This window comes from Tupaia chinensis, unplaced genomic scaffold (assembly GCF_000334495.1).
Source record: "Tupaia chinensis unplaced genomic scaffold, TupChi_1.0 Scaffold000159_1, whole genome shotgun sequence".
NCBI lineage: Eukaryota > Metazoa > Chordata > Mammalia > Scandentia > Tupaiidae > Tupaia > Tupaia belangeri.
In genome coordinates this window covers 1,888,066-1,907,191 of record NW_006159630.1, presented here as the reverse complement: position 1 = coordinate 1,907,191, position 19,126 = coordinate 1,888,066, and the positions used below count along the sequence as shown (strand labels likewise).

General features: G+C 50.2%; 1 protein-coding gene across 1 annotated transcript in view; it reads left to right on the top strand.

Annotated features, from left to right (window-relative positions):
* The window catches only part of RPTOR (regulatory associated protein of MTOR complex 1), a 393,373-nt gene that overhangs the window by 86,789 nt on the left and 287,458 nt on the right, over positions 1-19,126 (top strand). Inside the window, exon 3 of the mRNA XM_006145668.2 lies at positions 2,810-2,892. Within this exon, the coding sequence (XP_006145730.1) occupies positions 2,810-2,892 (83 nt within the window). The remainder of the gene's footprint in view (positions 1-2,809; positions 2,893-19,126) is intronic.

Here is a 19,126-nt window from a genome sequence, read left to right as displayed (position 1 = left end):
TCCCGCCCCCTATAGCGAAAACCTCTCAAAAAAAAAAAGATCCTGAGAGGAGACTGGAGAATGGATTGCGGAGAGGCCATACTCCCGGGGGGTGATTTCTTGCTTTCTGTCTCTCCAGATTGTTGTGTCCTATAGCAAAAATCTCAAAAAAAGAGTCTAGTTTTTTTTTTTTTTTTTTTTTTAAGATTGTTTTTGATAAAGAAGTAAGACGTATTAATTTTATTAAATTCCAAGCCCTGGACACACATCTCAATCTTTTGGGAGGAACTGGGTGCTTGCAGAAGGTGCTGGCGGGAGGCGGCGGGCGGCGAGGACGGAGCTGTGCTTTCTTCACGGTGCGCCGTTCCCACTCGCAGGAATGGCAGGCTGACCTTGGGTCCTTGGCAGGTGTTTTCTAGGAAATGAATGACGCTCACCTGCCATTTTAAGGAAAACAACTGATAGTATTTATGGATGGTTTGATAAAGTTTGAGATTTTGAATTAAAAAATAAGAAATTGGAAACCTTGTATCTCAGCACTCAGATTTTTCTCGCGAGGTCACGGTGACGTTCGTGAGGGCATTTGGAGAGTTATGTGTGGACCTACATAACTTGGTGAAGCAGCGCCTTCTGAATGGCTGGTCCCGATGACAAAAAGACATCCGGGGGCAAACGTGAGCCAGTACTTTTTCCTTTTTTTTTTTTTGTTTTTTTAAGGTTTTTACCATAGGGCAGAGAAAGACAAGGAGAGGGAAAGTGAGAAATCACCCTGCAGGGGGAATGGCCACGCCTCAATCCCTTCTCCTCTACACGCCTCCTGGGACTCCGGGGATGCGCACACATGGCCAGCGTGAGTTTCACGCCACCAGATTCAAGACTTGAACAGTGATTGGCCGTGTGGGAGTCCACGCCCCTGGGTCCCTGGACCAGGACTTTCTCCTGTGACGAGCAAGCCGGAGTCACACATCACACAGCCTTAAGCTGCCACCTGTTGGGTTTGGGCCGAGTTTAGAAAGAGCCAAGAGGAGCTAACCTGGTGAGCGGAGCCTCTCTGCCGAGGGTGGGCCCTGCACAGGCAGCCCCGGGGCCGTCCCACCAGATGGTGCAGGGGCCGGCCAGAGTCCAGGTGGACACTGCAGAGTCCAGGAAATGCAGGGCCACGCATTCTTCTCATTTAACTTATTTAGAAAAATGCCTATATTTTCATGATAAACGTTTACGTTAAAATACAGATGGTTTATTATTTTGAAAATGAGTGAATAAATATTTTATGAGTATCATGCCTTATACTCACTGAGTGTGAGGTATGTTCATTTGTTTAGGTCTTCAGTTTCTTTCAACAATATCTTGAGCTGGCCTCATGGCCTAGTGTTAGGGAGCTGGGTCCACATGGCTGCCCATAGTTTAAATCCTGCCCCAGTGGATTGAAAAACACACCCAGTATGTGTGCGTGTCCAAAATCCCAAGAGCCTGGGCAAGCGGGCAAGGGACTGCCATGTGACTGTGCGGCTAGGGGTGCTCGCTCGTTCTCTGGCCAGCACATGTGCCCTCTAGCAATAAAAAATAGAAATATTTAAAAACTCTTCTCATCCTAATTTTGAATACAGCAAATACTGGTATATAAAACTGCAGAAACAAAAGCTCTCTGGGGTCCTCAATAATTTTTTCTTTTCTTTTTTAATTGTCAGAGGGTACAGGCAGTCACCAGAGAGAGACAGGAGGAGAGGAGAAGGAGAAAACACCCACCGTGGAGAGTGGTCATGCTGCAGTTCCTTCTCCATTCCCCCGTTGGGATTTTGGGCATCGTGCACACTCCCCCAGTATGTTTTTTCAAGTTGTGTGTCTGGGACTCAAACCACAGGGTCAAGCCATGTAGGGTCCAGCCCTCTTAACTGCCAGGCCGTGGGGGACTGGTCCAGGGTCTTCACTAATTTACTTACTTATTTTTTTGAGATGTTTTTGCTATAGGGTACTTGGGCTCTCCAGAAAGACAGAGAGAGACAGAGAGACAGAAAGCAAGAAATCACCCCTCCAAGGGGGATGGCTGTGCCACAATCCTTTCTCTTCATTCTTTCCGCATCTTGGGCACACACACACACATGCCCTACATGAGTTTAAGCCACCAGGTCCGGGACTCAAACCGGTTGACTACATGGGAGTCCAGCGACACAGGCATTATGCCAACTGCTGGTCCCCTCACTAATTTTTAAAGAGTGAAACGAGTCCTGAGACCAAACACGTCTTAGAACTGCTGGTTTAGAGTTACTTGCTCTGGAAGCCGCTCCTGAAATAGATGGACAAACCATGGACATACGTGTGTGTGTGTGTGTGTGTGTGTGTGTGTGTGTGTGTGTGTGTGTGTGAAGGTGATTTTTTTGTGGGAGAGCTGAGAGTATAGTGCATAATTATTTAAAATGTGTCAGCTCTTTGTCCTTTTCGTTATTTTTCCTGCACCTTATGCATGAGAGCCGTCGCATCAGGAGTCCGTACTGTCCTCCCCAGGCTCCATGGACCAGGGTCCCCCAGGCTTTTCACGTGAAACCGGAGTGGGCACAGGATCAGCAGTGTGAGTGCAGAAGGCTGCAGGCTTGAAAGTGTGGAGAGACGTGGACGGAGGGAAGCCAAGGCCCTGCCAGTGATTTTCAGAAAGCCGGTTTTCGCGGGCACGTGGACTTGTTTGGGTGTGTTAGCACTTCCGCACAGGCAGACCCAGGGCCTGGTGTGTCACCTTTGGTCAAAGGTGACTCTGATGTGAATTACGTGGGGGGATTTACATAGGAAAGAGGAGGAAAAATGTGTATAAACAACATTCTCCTTTTTGCTTCCTCAGATCCTCTGTCCATGGGTCCTCAGAAAGCTCTGGAAACCATCGGGGCAAATTTACAGAAGCAGTATGAGAACTGGCAGCCACGGGTAAGCTTTCTGTGTTTGTGCTTCCCTGGTTTTCTCACCAGGAAACCTCAGTCCCTTCTTTTCAAAAAGTCTTGGGATGCACTGAGAATTCTGTGCAGACGCCATCCTGGTCGCCTGGCAGCTGCACGACCCTGACTGCACGGGTACCTCTCACCCGCCAGCTGTATTTTCTTGCCAGTCAGCTGTTGGGTAGTCTGTTTCTCATTCTGCTTGCATTTCCCTCTAAATCTCTAAAAAAGAAAAAAGTATTCTTTATGTTCCTCCTAAATCGTGGTTTCTTATTTTGCACAGGAAATGTATTTTCAATAACTTTGCTGCAGCTTCAACTAGTTAGAGTTATTCCTCCTGTCTTCAACTTTCCAACAGTAGAGGGGGGGGGGAACCAGCAGCAGCATTCAAAAGATGACACTTATTATAGACTTTGTCTTTGATTCAAAAGATAAAGTTCTTTTTAGGGAGCCAGTTACCAATTAGGGTGTCTTTTGTTGCTTGTATCTTACAGTCTTGTCTGTTTCAAAGAAAAATGACAGGATATAGCTGTGGCAGGCTGCTTTAAGATCTGAAGTTATTTGTAAACCGCCCAGAGACGTATTTCCTTGAGCCTTGCTCATTAACTGGTTTGAGGATTTAATAACTTTTCGCAGAAAGTTAGGATTTGGCATGTTTGTGGCGGGACCTTTGTGCGGTGGGCTGGTTTGAAACTACCCGAAGGAGTGTGGTGAAGAGGGTGGGTTGAGCAGGTGGCCGGCGCTGTGCCCCTTCTGTGAGCCTGACTCCTCCCTTCCAGACAGAAGCCCATCAGCTGTTGGTAGATGCCCCGAGCCCTAGCCGGCATGGGGCTTTGGTTTGTGGACCCTTTATCCGCACAACCTGAGTTTAGGGATTTCTTGTACGGTGTTTACATCTTGAGGTCAGAGAAGAACCAGAGTGAGTTGACCGCCTTCGGTGGCCACCTGTCTGGAAACTTCTGTGTCAGGGTAGGCGACCCTTGGTGCTTTGTGCCTCTCAGTCACCAAGTCGGTGGAATGGACTCCAATTCTTTAGAAGGCAGTTTCTAAGGGGTGATTCTGGGAGATACCTAAAAGCTTTTACTTGTCCTCTTTCAAATTTTTTTAACCCCTTAATGACTTACGTGGAAATGCAAGTAGCCTTTCTCGTGAGAATGCACATGTTTAGGGGTTTAGTGGCCCCAAAGATATTTTGATGGTGTGTTCCTTTAAGAGTTGAGCTGCCTAGTGTTTTAGTAGAAAATAGCTTCTTCAAGGATGTTGATGGTACTCAGGGTCTCAGCAAGGTGAGTCGAGCACCACTCAGGGGAGCGCTGTGTGGAGACGTGGAGCCACGAGGACCTGGCAGGATGAGCCAAGGCCACAAGTGTTAACAGAGCTTTCCTGTGGGTACATTTGTGCTAAAAAGAACGAAGCCCAGATGAATTCACATCAGCCCGTCATGCTCTTCACAGGACACACCTCTGCAGTTTCATTACTTCCTTCCTCTTAAAGAATTATTCCATGAGAAATGCAGTCTTTCAGAATACGCATATCTAATGTTTCAAGGTATTGTGTTTATTTTGTTTGGTATAATTTACAAGTTTTTGGAGTGCTGTGCTGAGAGTTGATGTACAGTGAACTTTTTCATTGGTTGGCCTCAGCTAGTTAATGCTAGCTGTCAGTAGCTGGATTCTTCTAAATTATGTTCTGTTATTATTTTAAAAGCAGATACTTTACAGTTTTTTAAAAGAATTATTTATTTTAGTTGTTACCATTCTTAAATTTGACCAGAGAGAGACAGATACAGAGAAAGGGGGAGTGAGAGAGAAAGAAAGTCAGCAAGCTGCCAGGTCTGGTACTCGAACCACATTTATCCATGTGAGAGTCCAGCACCTTAACCACCACACTGCCTGCTGGTCCCTGTCATTATTTTTTGGAGATTTTTTTTTTGTTTGACCAGAGAGAGACAGATACAGAGAAAGGGGGAGTGAGAGAGAAAGAAAGTCAGCAAGCTGCCAGGTCTGGTACTCGAACCACATTTATCCATGTGAGAGTCCAGCACCTTAACCACCACACTGCCTGCTGGTCCCTGTCATTATTTTTTGGAGATTTTTTTTTTGTTGTTATAGGGCACGTGCGCATGCCAGAAAGACAGAGACAGAGAGACAGAAAGCAAGAAATCACCCCCCCCCAGGGGGGCTGGCCACACTGCAATCCCTTCTCTTCCATTTTCCTCTTGGGGTCTTGGGCATGCATGCACACATGTCCAACATGATTTTAAGCCACCAGGTCTGGGACTCGAACCGTGGTTGACTGTGGGAGTCCAGCAACATAGCCATTACACCAACTGCTGGTTCCACTGTCATTATTTTTAATCTAAGTGTTTGTCTAAGAGCAGACCCCTTCCATGGCATGTGGAGACGTGTTGTGGTACGAGTGGCCACAGGTGGAAAGATGATGGTGTGTGGTCACGTGCAGGGTCGAGAGTTCCATCCCACGGTATGGCACCAGCTCTCCATGGACTGGGAGCATCAGTGCAAGGGGCACATTCCTCTGGGTAGGTGTCTCTCCCTCTCTCTCTCTCTAAAGAATTATTTAAATGTATCTCGCTCTCTCTCTGTCTCTCTATTCAGTTTGACCAGAGAAGGACAGAGTGAGAGAGATGGAAAGTGAGAAAGAAAGCCTCCAGGTCCAGGACTCAAACCACAGTCAGCCATTGGGAGTCCAGCATCCTTAGCCCCATGTCACCTGCTGCTCGGTGGCAATGCAGAGAGTGGGGCTCAGATAAAGCATTGGCTGCAGTTGGGGAGGAAGCTGTTCCTGCTGGCAGGATCTGCAGCCTGTGTTCAGGAAGTAAACCCCCCAGATGAATCCTCAATGTTTTCTTTTTGAATGACAAAAGATTGCATTTATTTTTAAGTATGATAAAAATTTCCCACTGCAAACCATTTTTGCAGGCCTGATTCGTAAATGAGCCTCAGGTAAAGGACATTGCCCCTGCCCCCACTGGTTTGCTGATGTCACATGGGAGGCTGGGCCGGACATCCTCGGCAGTGGGAGCACGTGCCCCTTGCGGTGCGTGTGGAGCGTGTGAAGTGCCTCTGCCCTTGGGAGCTCCAGGTGGCTCCGGGGCAGTGACAGCTGCGGCTCCCGGAGCGTGGCGGACCTCATGCTGCTTTGGAGGGTTTGCGCAAAACATAAGGCAGTCACAGAGCTCAGGTGACCGCCGCAAGGCGCTGTTCCTGACTGGAAATCCCGGTCCTCTGGAACACCACAGGGCTGGCACTTGGCGCTTACCTGCCTGCTGTGGGCTCGGCTCTGCCGTGGTGAAGGGCGGTTGGTGTGCTGCCTCGCTGGACCCCCAGACCTTTGTGATCAAGACTCACACATCTGCTTTTCTCTGTGTCCTCTACTGCAAGACGCACAGAGGCCGGGCAGTTTGTAGTAGGGCCGTTTTCGCCAGCACTTGCTGAAACTGTCGCAGGCCTCCATGTGCAGTCGCTTGGGTGGGATCAGATCACGTAAGGCCTACCGCCTCCAAAGTGGCTCCCGCCCAGAGGTGTGGAGAGCCGTCGGTGGCCTGAGGGCAGGGCCCTGGGACCTGCTGCTGTCTTGCCAGGGTGAAGACACGTAGGTTCCTCCCTCCCTTCTAGCTTTGACCACTCGGAGCGAACATTCGGATAAGGGTGACTCTGGTTCAAGAAGGAATTTAAAACCCCGATGGTTCTTTCATATGGGTGCCAGACTATCTGCTCGTATTTCCTTGCCAGGCCGATCAAGCCCTTTTCTAAATAATTTATCAGTTTGCCATTGGTGAAATATTTCTCCTGATTAAATTTAAGACTTTGCTTTATTGCCTGGTAGGTACATAAATTTGTGTTCTGCGGGAGATTGAAGGAAAATGCCAACTGTTGTTCCAGCTGAAAATTCTGCAGTAAAACCTCACTCATTTCATCATAAGTCTCAAATGAAAGTTTTATTGAGAGATGGGAGTAGACAGTGAAGAATTTATCTTGTTAAGAATTTCCCCAACACAGTGGGGGTCTGGCAGTCCGGTGGAGGATGCAGGGAGGGTGGAGCCGATGGAAAAGCAGAAGGACCCTCTCCATGCCATCCTTTCCCCACAACCAGGAGTAGGGCCACTTGCTTCTCCTTGGGGTGAGATTTGGCTCTTGCAGTGGCTTCAGGATCAGCTTATTTGTTATTTGCTGGGAAAGTGCAGCCGTTGGGGGAGCCCGCGGTGTCGGCAGCTCCGAAGTGCCTGCTGACCGCCCGTCCTGCTCAGAGCTTGTGCTGGGAGGGCAGGAGGCAGCGTCCTCCTGAGCCTGCTTTGCCACGGACTACCTTCTCTTGCCGGCCATCCTGCGGAGGGCCCTGGGGCTCCAGGGAGCCAGATTGGAGAGGCCGGGCAATCCCCACCCACACACAAGCTCCTGGGGAGGTGGGCACTGAGCACATCTGGATTTCCGCTCCCTCCGCTTGTCCTCAGATCCACGGCCGATCGTGGCCAGGGTGCAGGGTGGTGCTGCTGCTGGCGTGTGCGCACGGGCGGAGCGCACTGTGAAGAAGGCTCTGCAGATCTGAGCTCCGCACCCACCCGCCAGCCGAGCAGACAGCACCGTGGCCTGTTTGTCTCAGACACACCCTCCCCCTGGCGTTCCCGGGGAGCTGTGTGTGTCCAGAGCTGCTGACAGGCTCGGAGGGAGGGAGTTGCGGGAGACAGGGTCCCCGAGGCCGAGTGCAGTTACTTTCTGATGTTCACCGCTGGCCCCTGGTCTTTAGGCACAAGCGTTAGTCTGTAGGACTTCACGTGCATGTCCGTGTTTTGTGGGGTTCGTTGTTAGATTGTGGGTTCAGGCTTCTTCACCCTCTCCCTGAGATGGGGGTGGCTGCTCGGCCTGGCCAGCTGCGGAGCACCACGTGGCTGGGCAGACAACGTGCAGAGCAGTGCTCCGCAGACATTAACCGGCTGGCTGCCTGCGGTTAGGGGACAGCCCGTGGTCCATTCAGGTGGGACTGGGCCTGGCTCCTCGGTCCTGCCAAACTGCTGGTCTTCCTTCCTTGGGGCTGGCCCTGGTTCTGCTGGCCTGCAGGCTGCGGGCTCCTGCTCCTGCTGCGGGGTGGAGTAGGCCGAGGCAGTACAACCACCACACAGAGCTCTCCGACCCTGCTCCCACCGGGCTGTGCCGTGGTGATGGTGAATGGGTCCTGCCGTTTCTTGGGATTTCCCAGTCAGATGTGGGTAACCAAGGATGAGCCAGGTTGCCTTAGGACTGTGTTCCTCTCTTGGACGGGCCCCCAGGTGTTTATGGGCTGGACCTGTGTGGATTGTCCCTTTCAGTGACTCCTGCTTGGGGCAGTCACATTGTGACAGGAGTCCCCGAACGACACCGGTGCAGCTGGCGAAAATGACCCTGACTTTGCAACTGGAATCATCGCTCCCGTGCCCATGGGACTTCACACTGGCCTCTGGCCTGGCCGGCTCCCCGGGCCACAGCCTGGAGGGGGCGCTGTTCCTCTTCCTGCCTTCACCAGTTTTCTTTCCCTGCGGGCCCCAAGTTTGGGCTTTGCCCGCCAGGTTTGTGTTTTTGTGACAAACTGAGGAGGACTCCTGGCCGAAGGTGGGTGTGGCTGGGTGGGTCACAGCTGGCGTGACTCGGTGTTCAGGGAGAAGTGCTTCATCGTGCACGCGCTGGGTTTGCTGGCGGTGTAGACAGGGCCTTCGGCTGTCTCGGGGCTAACGGTTCTGCTCCACTGCTTCCTGCCCAGATTGCTGGGCACAGCGCCTGTGACGAACCTTTATTTATGTTTTGTTTTGGTTTCAGTAATGATTCCACACTTTCTCTTTCCCCTTCTTTTCTGTCACTTCCTGCTTGACAGCTTTCCACACGCAGTGCTTCGTGGGAATTCCGATTTATGCTCTCCAGCTCAGGTCTTCTTAGTCACCCTGCCCACACACTTCCTGTCTCGCCCTGTCCCCAAAGGCCACTGGAAACCGGCTCCTGGAAGAGGAGCTGAGGTTGTGAAAGCAGTGTGTGCCCCACTCCTTCTCCCAGCTCCACCCACGCCGCGTTGCACAGGGGAGCCTGGGGCATCTCGCCGTTCTGCCACCACTCAGCAGTTCGCGGACCCACACAGCCTCATTAAGAAGAAGAAAGGCAGGGTTTGCAAGCCTGGAGAATTCTGTGTTGTGTCTCTTAGGGACCCTTGCCTTCAGAGCTGGCCCAAGAAGTACCCCCCTCCTGTTGCCACCCTTGGGTTGGGTTTTGACTCTCTGGGTAGCAGGAGGGATTCACAGAGTGTCCATTCAGGGCTTGGTCTGCCTGGCTAGAGTGTGTGTCCCCAGGACGCTCGTCAGCTGCCGGCCCTGCCTTCCTCCTTTCCCTCCCTTGTCCCTAGAGGCTCAGGCTGTGACTTCTTAAACCAGTCGCACTTGGCTGCCTCTGGCTAGTGGCTTCAACGTTTCTGTGACCCTCGATCTCCTTTCCAGGGGTGTCCCATGTGGCATTCATGACACTGTGAGCTCACATGGGCTTCCGGACAGCTCCCTCTCCAAAGTCAGGGCTTGTTAGTTTGAGGGGTAGTAGGGATTTTGTAAAAATTGAGATAAAATTCGCACAACATAAAACCCATCATTTAAAGTGTACAATTGAGTAGTTGTTTAGTTTTTGCTATAGGGTACCCGTGTCTACCAAAGAGACAGGGAGAGAGAGAACGTGAGAAATTACCCACCGGAGGAATTGACCACGCCATAATCCCTTCTCCCATTCTTTTGGGATTTGGGGCACACATACACATGTGCCCAGCATGTGTTTCAAGCCTCTGGGTCCAGGACTTGAACCGTGAGATACACCCATGTTAACTTCCACACCACTGGCAGCCCTAATTGAAGAGTGTTCGTGTTTTCCTGAGTTACAGACCCATCCTCACTCTCTAGCCCTGGAGCACCTCGAGCACCTCATGCTGGGCTGCCTCTGGCTAGTGGCTTCAACGTTTCTGTGACCCTCGATCTCCTTTCCAGGGGTGTCCCATGTGGCATTCATGACACTGTGAGCTCACATGGGCTTCCGGACAGCTCCCTCTCCAAAGTCAGGGCTTGTTAGTTTGAGGGGTAGTAGGGATTTTGTAAAAATTGAGATAAAATTCGCACAACATAAAACCCATCATTTAAAGTGTACAATTGAGTAGTTGTTTAGTTTTTGCTATAGGGTACCCGTGTCTACCAAAGAGACAGGGAGAGAGAGAACGTGAGAAATTACCCACCGGAGGAATTGACCACGCCATAATCCCTTCTCCCATTCTTTTGGGATTTGGGGCACACATACACATGTGCCCAGCATGTGTTTCAAGCCTCTGGGTCCAGGACTTGAACCGTGAGATACACCCATGTTAACTTCCACACCACTGGCAGCCCTAATTGAAGAGTGTTCGTGTTTTCCTGAGTTACAGACCCATCCTCACTCTCTAGCCCTGGAGCACCTCGAGCACCTCATGAAGAAGCCTCCTATCCGTTGACACTCCCCTCGCCCGCCCCCAGAACCTGGCAGCACCTACCCTGTGGCTCGGCCTACTCTGGGTATCTCACTGGGGCAGAGTCTCGCAAGAGGCCCACACACCTGGCTGCTTCCAGCTAGCACATTTTCAAGATGCAGCCACGTTAGCACGCGTGCCAGTAGTTCATAGAGGGAGTGTCCTGCTGTGTGCAGAGACCTTGCAGGTCTTCCAGGGCATGTGTGCATGGGGGTGGGGTGAAGAGGCACCCCGTGGCCCCGTCCTCTCACAGTCCTTTTCCCTCCATTTCTCTGTCCTGTCAAGTCACACTTGGTGTGTTTTTGAGGTTCTGGACCTGGATTTGACCATCAGCCTCGTGGGATCTGGCTCCCTCTGCACAATGCTTAACTGCCATGCTGCAGGGCTGGTTCTGTTACGTACGTTTGCATATTGTTTTTACATAGATGCATTCTCTTGCATACATATCTAACCACCGAGGACTGGAATTTTGGGGTTGTAAAGGTAAACTCTTGCTCTTTGCGGAATTTTCCATAGCGGCTGAGCCATTTTCCATTGCTGTGAGCAGTGTCTAAGAGTCCCAGTTTCTCTGTATCCCACCTGGACTTGGTATCTTCTATTTTCCAAAATGATTACTGCTGTGGCGGCCCGGCGGGTACGCGGTGGTCCTCAGCGTGGTTTCAGTCAAACTTCCCTAGTGACAGGTGAGGCGAGCGTCTTTCCCTGTGCTTATTGGGGTGTCTTATTTATTTATTTATTTATTTATTGAAAAATGTCTATGCAAGTCCTTTGGTCATTTTTTTAGTTGTGGTGTTTGTCTTTTTTTTTTTTTTTTGGAGAGGTTTGTGCTATAGGGTGCGTGCGCTCGCCAGACAGAGAGAGACAGAGAGACAGAAAGTGAGAAATCACCCCCTAGGGGAGATGGCCATGCCACAATCCCTTCTCCTCCATTCTCCTCTCAGGATCTTGGGCATGCATGCACACGCGCCCGGCGTGAGTTTAAGCCACCGGGTCTGGGACTTGAACCACGGTCGACTACATGGGAGTCCAGCGACATAGCCATTATGCTAACTGCTGGTCCCATGTGGTGTTTTTGTCTTTATTGTTGAATTGCAAGAGTTCATAATGGAGACTTTGGTTAAGCTATAATTTTTGTTGTGAGCACTTATTTTCTTTCTAAATAATGTATGTGGCATCTACTGAGAAACTCCGAATAACATTCCATTCTTGAAATAATCTTTGGCTAGATTTGTTCCATTAAATGGTTGCAAAAAGGTCCTATGACTGCACGGCTCTCATCTGTCTGTTCACATAGTTCCTTTATGTTTTGTTAGGTGTCCCTGGTGTCATGGAGCTGTAGTCCACTCCACCTGGCTTCTGTGGTAAAACTGCTCTTGTCAGGAAGGGGCTGCACGCCTGTGAGGTCCAGGTACAGGTCTGCAGGCCTGGGTGGAAGGGAGCTCAGCAGGAGGGGTGCTTCTATTCCAAGGCTTGGGCAGCCACATGCCTGCCCGCCCTCTGGTCGCCCTCCTGCACCGCATCACGCGTGATGCTCAGCCCGTCCTCTTGGCGTTGTCTGCCGACGTGTGCAGTGGCGCCCACACAGTTGACTTAATCGGCTTGTCTAGTTGCCTTGCACTGTAATGTGTCCTAGCTAAATGTATCTTTGTTTAGGTTTGTAAGTTTTGTGTTTTATTTTTGAGTTGTAAAATGACTTCTTTTCTTCATAAGAGAGGGAGGGAGCCTCCTTGGCAGAGTCTGCACCCTGCAACCTCGTCCTTTCCCTGTGCCACCAAGGACTGTAGGCTGAGGTTCTCACGTGCCTCCAGCCTTGCACGGCACTGCCCTACCACCTGTGCCCAGCAGGGCCTTAATGCCACAATCCACCCCTGGCCTCAGCCTGCCCTGGATCACGGACACACATGTGCCCAGTGTACTCAGGGAGGTCTGTGGGCATCTGAGAACCCTTTCATGTGATTCAGCCTTGCAGAGCTTTCCTTTTATTATTATTATTATTATTATTATTATTATTATTATTATTTAGATAGATTTTTGCTATAGGGTGTGTGTGCTTATTGGAGAGGCAGAGACAGAAAGACAGAAAGTGAGAAATCCCCCCGAGGGAGATGGACATGCCACAGTCCCTTCTTCTCCATTGTCTTCTCAGGATTTTGGGCACACATACACACATACCCAGCATGAGTTTTTAGCTGCTGGGTCCAGGACTCAAACCGCAACTACGCGGGAGTCCAGCAGTGTAACCATTACGCCATCTGCTGGTCCCAGCAGAGCTTTCCATTTTACCACTATGCCACTGTCTGGCCCCAGACTTGCTTCTCTCGTGGGAAAATATCCCATATGTCATTTTTAAAGGTGCAAAAGAAGAAATTTACCCAGCATTCTTTTTTTTTTTTTTTTTTTTGAGAGGTTTTTGCTGCAGGGTGTGTGTGCTCGCCAGAAAGAGACAGACAGAAAGAGAGAAATCACCCCCCAGGCGGGATGGCCACGCCACAATCCCTTCTCCTCCATTCTCCTCAGGATCTTGGGCATGCACGCACACGCACCCGGCGTGAGTTTTAGCCACTGGGTTCGGGACTCGAACCACATTCGCTACATGGGAGTTGAGTAACAAAGCCATTACGCTAACTGCTGGTCCCCCCAGCAGTCTTGATGGATGTATGCAGAGCTAGTACAAGCCAGCTTCTCCTGCTTGTCATGTCGGTATGTGTACGGCGTGTATGCGTGTGGTGGCTGGTGGATGGATGGGTGGGCGTGTAGGCAGAAAGGTGGATGGATGGGTAGAGAGAGAGGCAGGTGTCTAGATGGGCAGCTCCGTAGCTAGGTAGCCCAGTAGCTGGGTGAGTGGACAGGTGGGGGTCGATTTGCCCATCTTCTCACTCAGATGCGCTGGGTGAACGTGCATGGGGAGGCTGGTCCCACGCCCTCGGCCATCCTCTTTGTCCCTCGCCTCTTGTTTTCTTGCTGTTAGTTCTAGTATTAAAGGGGGAGTGTTGGGTCTGGACACGCTTGTGCTTTTTGTACCAACTGCAGAGCCTGGCTGCTGGGTAAAACGTGACTCTCCTGAGGTGTGATCCCACTGGTGTGAGGGGCAGAAGGGGCAAGAGTTCTGCATATGAAGTGATGCACACGTTTGTCACAGCGAGTCTGGGGAAGATGCAGAGCCGCCTGATGAGGGGAGGAGTCCGGGTTTAAGATAGTATGACCTGCATTAATTAATCAATCAAAGTACATATTTTATTCCTTTGGTTCCTGTCTTGGTCTGATGAGTCTGAGATTTATACCTATTTATTTATTTTACTTGCTACACGGCACGTGTGCTCAGGGAGAGACAGAGACAGAGAGGGAGGGAGGCACCCCCGAGAGAGGACCATGCCGCATTCCCCTCTCCATTCTCCTTTCGGGATTTTGGGGCACACACGCACATGCCCAGTGGTTTTCAAGTCATTGGTCAGCCACTCGAGCTGTGTAGTTTGCCACGTGGGGTCCAGCCACCTCACCCAGCACGCCACCTAACTGATCCGTCTCAGATTTGGGTAGCTAAAGTAACCGGCTGGCTGGCTTCCCTGTCCCAGAAGCACTCAGTGGGACGGCCCGGCCACCTGAGCAGTACACGGAGTGATACCGCTAAGGGCATCTTACTTACTGTGGTGACCGAGCTGCCTGTCAGGCGGACACTGATTCTAGACGGCTCTCTTGAGAGATGGAGCCAGAGTGTGTTCTTGATGCCAGGGGCCCTGAGGACACAGGTCTTTCTGAAGCCTTTCCTTACCGGGTAGAGAGGAGGTTTGCCTCCTAACGTAACATAATTATTGCCACATCTGGGTTTCAGCCTGCCTTGCTGCTTTTCACAACTCTTTCCACCTGTTCTTTGTTTATGTCTCTTTACATATGCTATGTTATTCAGGTTTTAAAAAGTTACTCCATTTTCTCTATCAGCGATGTACTAAAAGATGTGTACCTGTTCAGTGTAGCCCTCGCAGCTAGTACACACATGTACTAGGGTTAGCATGTGTACCTGTTCAGTGTAACCCTCGCAGCTACTGCACACACGTAATAGGGTTAGCATGTGTACCCGTTCAGTATAACCCTTGCAGCTACTGCACACACATGTACTAGGGTTAGCATGTGTACCTGTTCAGTGTAACCCTCGCAGCTACTGCACACACATGTACTAGGGTAGCATGTGTACCTGTTCAGTGTAGCCCTCGCAGCTACTGCACACATGTACTAGGGTTAGCATGTGTACCTGTTCAGTGTAGCCCTTGTAGCTACTGCACACATGTACTAGAGTTAGCATGTGTACCTGTTCAGTGTAACCCTCGCAGCTACTGCACACACATATACTAGGGTTAGTATGTGTACCTGTTCAATGTAACCCTCGCAGCTACTGCACACACATGTACTAGGGTTAGCATGTGTACCTGTTCAGTGTAACCCTCGCAGCTACTGCACACACTTGTACTAGGGTTAGCATGTGTACCTGTTCAGTGTAACCCTCGCAGCTACTGCACACACATGTACTAGGGTTAGCATGTGTACCTGTTCAATGTAACCCTCGCAGCTACTGCACACACATGTACTAGGGTTAGCATGTGTACCTGTTCAGTGTAGCCCTCGCAGCTACTGCACACACGTACTAGGGTTAGCATGTGATGTGTACCTGTTCAGTGTAACCCTCACAGCTACTGCACACACGTACTAGGGTTAGCATGTGTCCCTGTTCAGTGTAACCCTCGCAGCTACTGCACACATGTACTAGGGTTAGTATGTGTACCTGTTTAGTGTAACCCTCGCAGCTACTGCACACATGTACTAGGGTTAGTATGTGTACCTGTTTAGTGTAACCCTCGCAGCTACTGCACACATGTACTAGGGTTAGTATGTGTACCTGTTTAGTGTAACCCTCGCAGCTACTGCACACATGTACTAGGGTTAGTATGTGTACCTGTTTAGTGTAACCCTCGCAGCTACTGCACACACGTACTAGGGTTAGCATGTGTACCTGTTCAGTGTAACCCTTGCAGCTGCTGCACACATGTACTAGGGTTAGCATGTGTACCTGTTCAGTGTAACCCTCGCAGCCACTGCACACACGTACTAGGGTTAGCATGTGTACCTGTTCAGTGTAACCCTCGCAGCTACTGCACACACATGTACTAGGGTTAGTATGTGTACCTGTTCAGTGTAGCCCTCGCAGCTACTGCACACACGTACTAGGGTTAGCATGTGTACCTGTTCAGTGTAACCCTCGCAGCTACTGCACACATGTACTAGGGTTAGCATGTGTACCTGTTCAGTGTAGCCCTCGCAGCTAGTACACACATGTACTAGGGTTAGCATGTGTACCTGTTCAATGTAACCCTCGCAGCTACTGCACACACATGTACTAGGGTTAGCATGTGTACCTGTTCAGTGTAGCCCTCGCAGCTACTGCACACATGTACTAGGGTTAGCATGTGTACCTGTTCAGTGTAGCCCTCGCAGCTACTGCACACACGTACTAGGGTTAGCATGTGTACCTGTTCAGTTAACCCTCGCAGCTACTGCACACACATGTACTAGGGTAGCATGTGTACCTGTTCAGTGTAGCCCTCGCAGCTACTGCACACATGTACTAGGGTTAATATCTCTTACCCCTTTTCAGTCAGTGTGGTGTATGAACTCGAGAGCACTTTACACCTCCTGTCTTTCTCTCTCTGTGTCACTACCGTGAATTGTGTTTCTATGCATATGTAAAACCCCGACCCGATCGTGTTCGTGTTCACGGGTCAGTTCTCACTCCACAGTTGCATCTCTAATTGGGACATGTGTTGTAGGCGGCCTCATACTGCTGGTGGCTAATAGATGTCATGGCTCACGTGGTGACTATTTGACACCAGGTCTAGACAATTGCCGTGTTGAGCCAGGAGTCCGTGAGTTCCTTATGGAGCGAACTGAGTCCTGAGTGTAGCCTGCCAGTGGGGAGATCTAGCCCTGTGAACAGCAGCCTGTGGCCTGGAAACACCCAGAGACCACCTTGGGACACTGCTTAGAAATAGTGCACTCACACTCAGACCCACAGTGTGGCACCAAATTGTGGGTTCAAGGCTCTCACAGAGGAGTTGGCTTGTAAGAGTGGGCTCTGAACTTGGAGGATTATTAGGAATAGCCTAACCAATTTCTGTAGCCTATTTTTATAATAGTGACAAATGACAAAGCCAGCTGAATAAATTTACAGTAGCTTTTCCTTAGTTTCAGATAAATTTTCCAATCCAGGAGAAAGCTCTTTGTCATTGTTTAACTGGCAGTGTGCCTTAACCTTAGCGATGCGCCAAACTCGTGCCTCACCTTAGACTATGAAAAATAGCACCTGCTTTACAGAAACTGTATTCATAGATCTGGAGGGGCAGGACAGTGTAAGGTGCCAGGTAAAGCTGCAGTCTTCCCAGAATACCCTTCTCCTCCCATGGCCTCCCTCCCCATTCCATCCACCCTCTGATCCACTTCATCAGGAGACTGCAAGGACTGCACCCATATGGCAGCACAAGCAGGCAAGCCCTCCCTGAAATAGGGTGGCCCATGTGTGCCACACTTGTTGGGCCTGGGGTCTGTCTGGAAGGAAGAAGCAGGTTTCGACTTGTTGTCCCTGGTCCTGGATGTGAGCAGTCCCTTGGCCCTGCTTCTTTTATTCTCCTTGTCACCGGCCCTCCCTCCTTAACCTACCTGCAGCCAGGGACCTCTCCCCCAAACACCACCTTTCGATTGAGCTTCCTGAAGGGTGGCTTTGCTTCTTTATCCACCTACAGAGTATAAATACAAACTCCAGCCACCTCTCCAGCCCAGCCTCTCCGCCTGGCTATGGCTACATCTCTCTCTCCCCTGGCCTTTCCTCCTCTGCTCCCTGCTGGGCCTGGGACTTAAACTGCATAGTCAGCCTTATGGAATTCAGCCACCTTAATCTCTGTGTCACCTGCTGACCCAGAATTGGTGTTTGTACAACCATAGTTGTGGTGACCTCTTTATTTTGCCTTTTTTGTTTATTTGTTTGAGAGGCTTTTGCCTTAAGGTGCATGTGCTTACCAGAGAGAGAGAGACAGACAGACAGAGAAAGACACAGTGAGAGGGCAAGTGAGAAATCACCCTCTGGGGGGATGGCCATGCTGCAGTTCCTTCTTCTATTCCTCTCAGGATTTTGGGCATGCATGCACACACGCCTGACGTGATTTTGAAGCCACTGTGTCCAGGACTCGAACCATGTTTGACAATGTGGGAGTCCAGCAACATGACCACTATGCCAACTACTGGCCCCTATTTTGCTCTTTTTTAATGTCTTCAATAAGGACCTGAGTCTTCCTGCATGACATTTTAATGCATTTCTTGTAAAGTTTCTTTTCCGAGTTGCTCTTGTGAGAGGGGTCCCCCAGGCCTCCCAGCACTCTCTGGTGGCCTTAGGTTGGCGTATGAGAACTTTGCTACTGCACATCGGCTGTCACAGGGCTCCAAGTCTGCTGGCCCCTAACATAGTCTTCTGCTGTGAGCTTCACGGAGGGCCAGTGCGAGGGACTGTGCTCTAGGAAGTCTCCTGGCATCTGGGCAGTGCTGCCCCCAGGACTCAGCCTCACACATCAGGGCTTCGCAGTTCCCAAGCATGATGAGATTCAGAAGGGTGCAGAAAGGGCTATTCTGTTGATGTTTTCAATCTTATATATTTCACATCTCTTTAAATCTCTTACAATTGAGAACATCCCTTTTTTGTATGTGTTCTTTTTTTTTTAAAAGAGTTATTTAATTTTTTAAAAATTTATTGATTTTTATTTGACCAGAGGGGGGGAGAGAGAGAAAGTGAGAAAGCAAGCCACCAGGTCCAGGACTCAAACTGTAGTTGGTCATGTGGGAGTCCAGCGCCTTAACCTCTACGCCACCGGCCGGCCCCTTGTATGCGTTCTTACAAATGTTTTTCAGCAATTTTCAGGTGTCATTTATATGCAATGAAATGAACAGGTCTTAAGGGTTTAGTTTGATAAGTTCTGACTGTCGCATACTCCTGTTACTCATGAAGAAGACGAGCATCCCATGTTTAGGTCAAGTCCCCTCTTGCCCTTTCGGGTCAGTTCTCCTGGCCAATGGCCGCTCTCGGCTCTCTCACAACAGACTGTTCTGGCCTGTCCTTGACCTCCGTCCAAGGGTCAAACTTGGTATTTGGCTTTGTCCACTTGACATACAGTGTTTGAGATTCATCAGCCTCATTGCCCGCGATAGCAGTTGGCTTGTGCTTGCCGGCAGGCGGTGCCCTGTGGCGTGGATGTCCTGCAGGTGGTACCCTTCTCCCAGAGACGCACGCGGAGTTGTCTTCAATGGGGTCATGTGCCTGCAGCTGCTGCAGCGCTTGGAAAGTGCGTGTGCGTCTCTGTTTCTCCTGAGTAGGTTCCAGACGCAAGATGGCAGGTCACAAGGTAGTCGCGTGCTTTCAGTTATATTTGTGAGCAGCTGTAAATTGACAAAATGATAAAAATCATCTACTTCTCTTTGCCGAGCTCGACGATCTGCAGAGGAATCTTATTTAGTTTTCCGCACGTTCTCTGGAGACCTGAAAACATAAACATCAGAGAGCCTGGAGACATCTGGTCGCCTTTGGATGAATTCTTAGGTGTGAGGTTTTGGCCTCCTTTCTTTTTTTTTTTTTTTTTTTTTTTTTTTTGGGGGGTTTTTTTTATAGGGGGGGTGTGGCCCCCCGA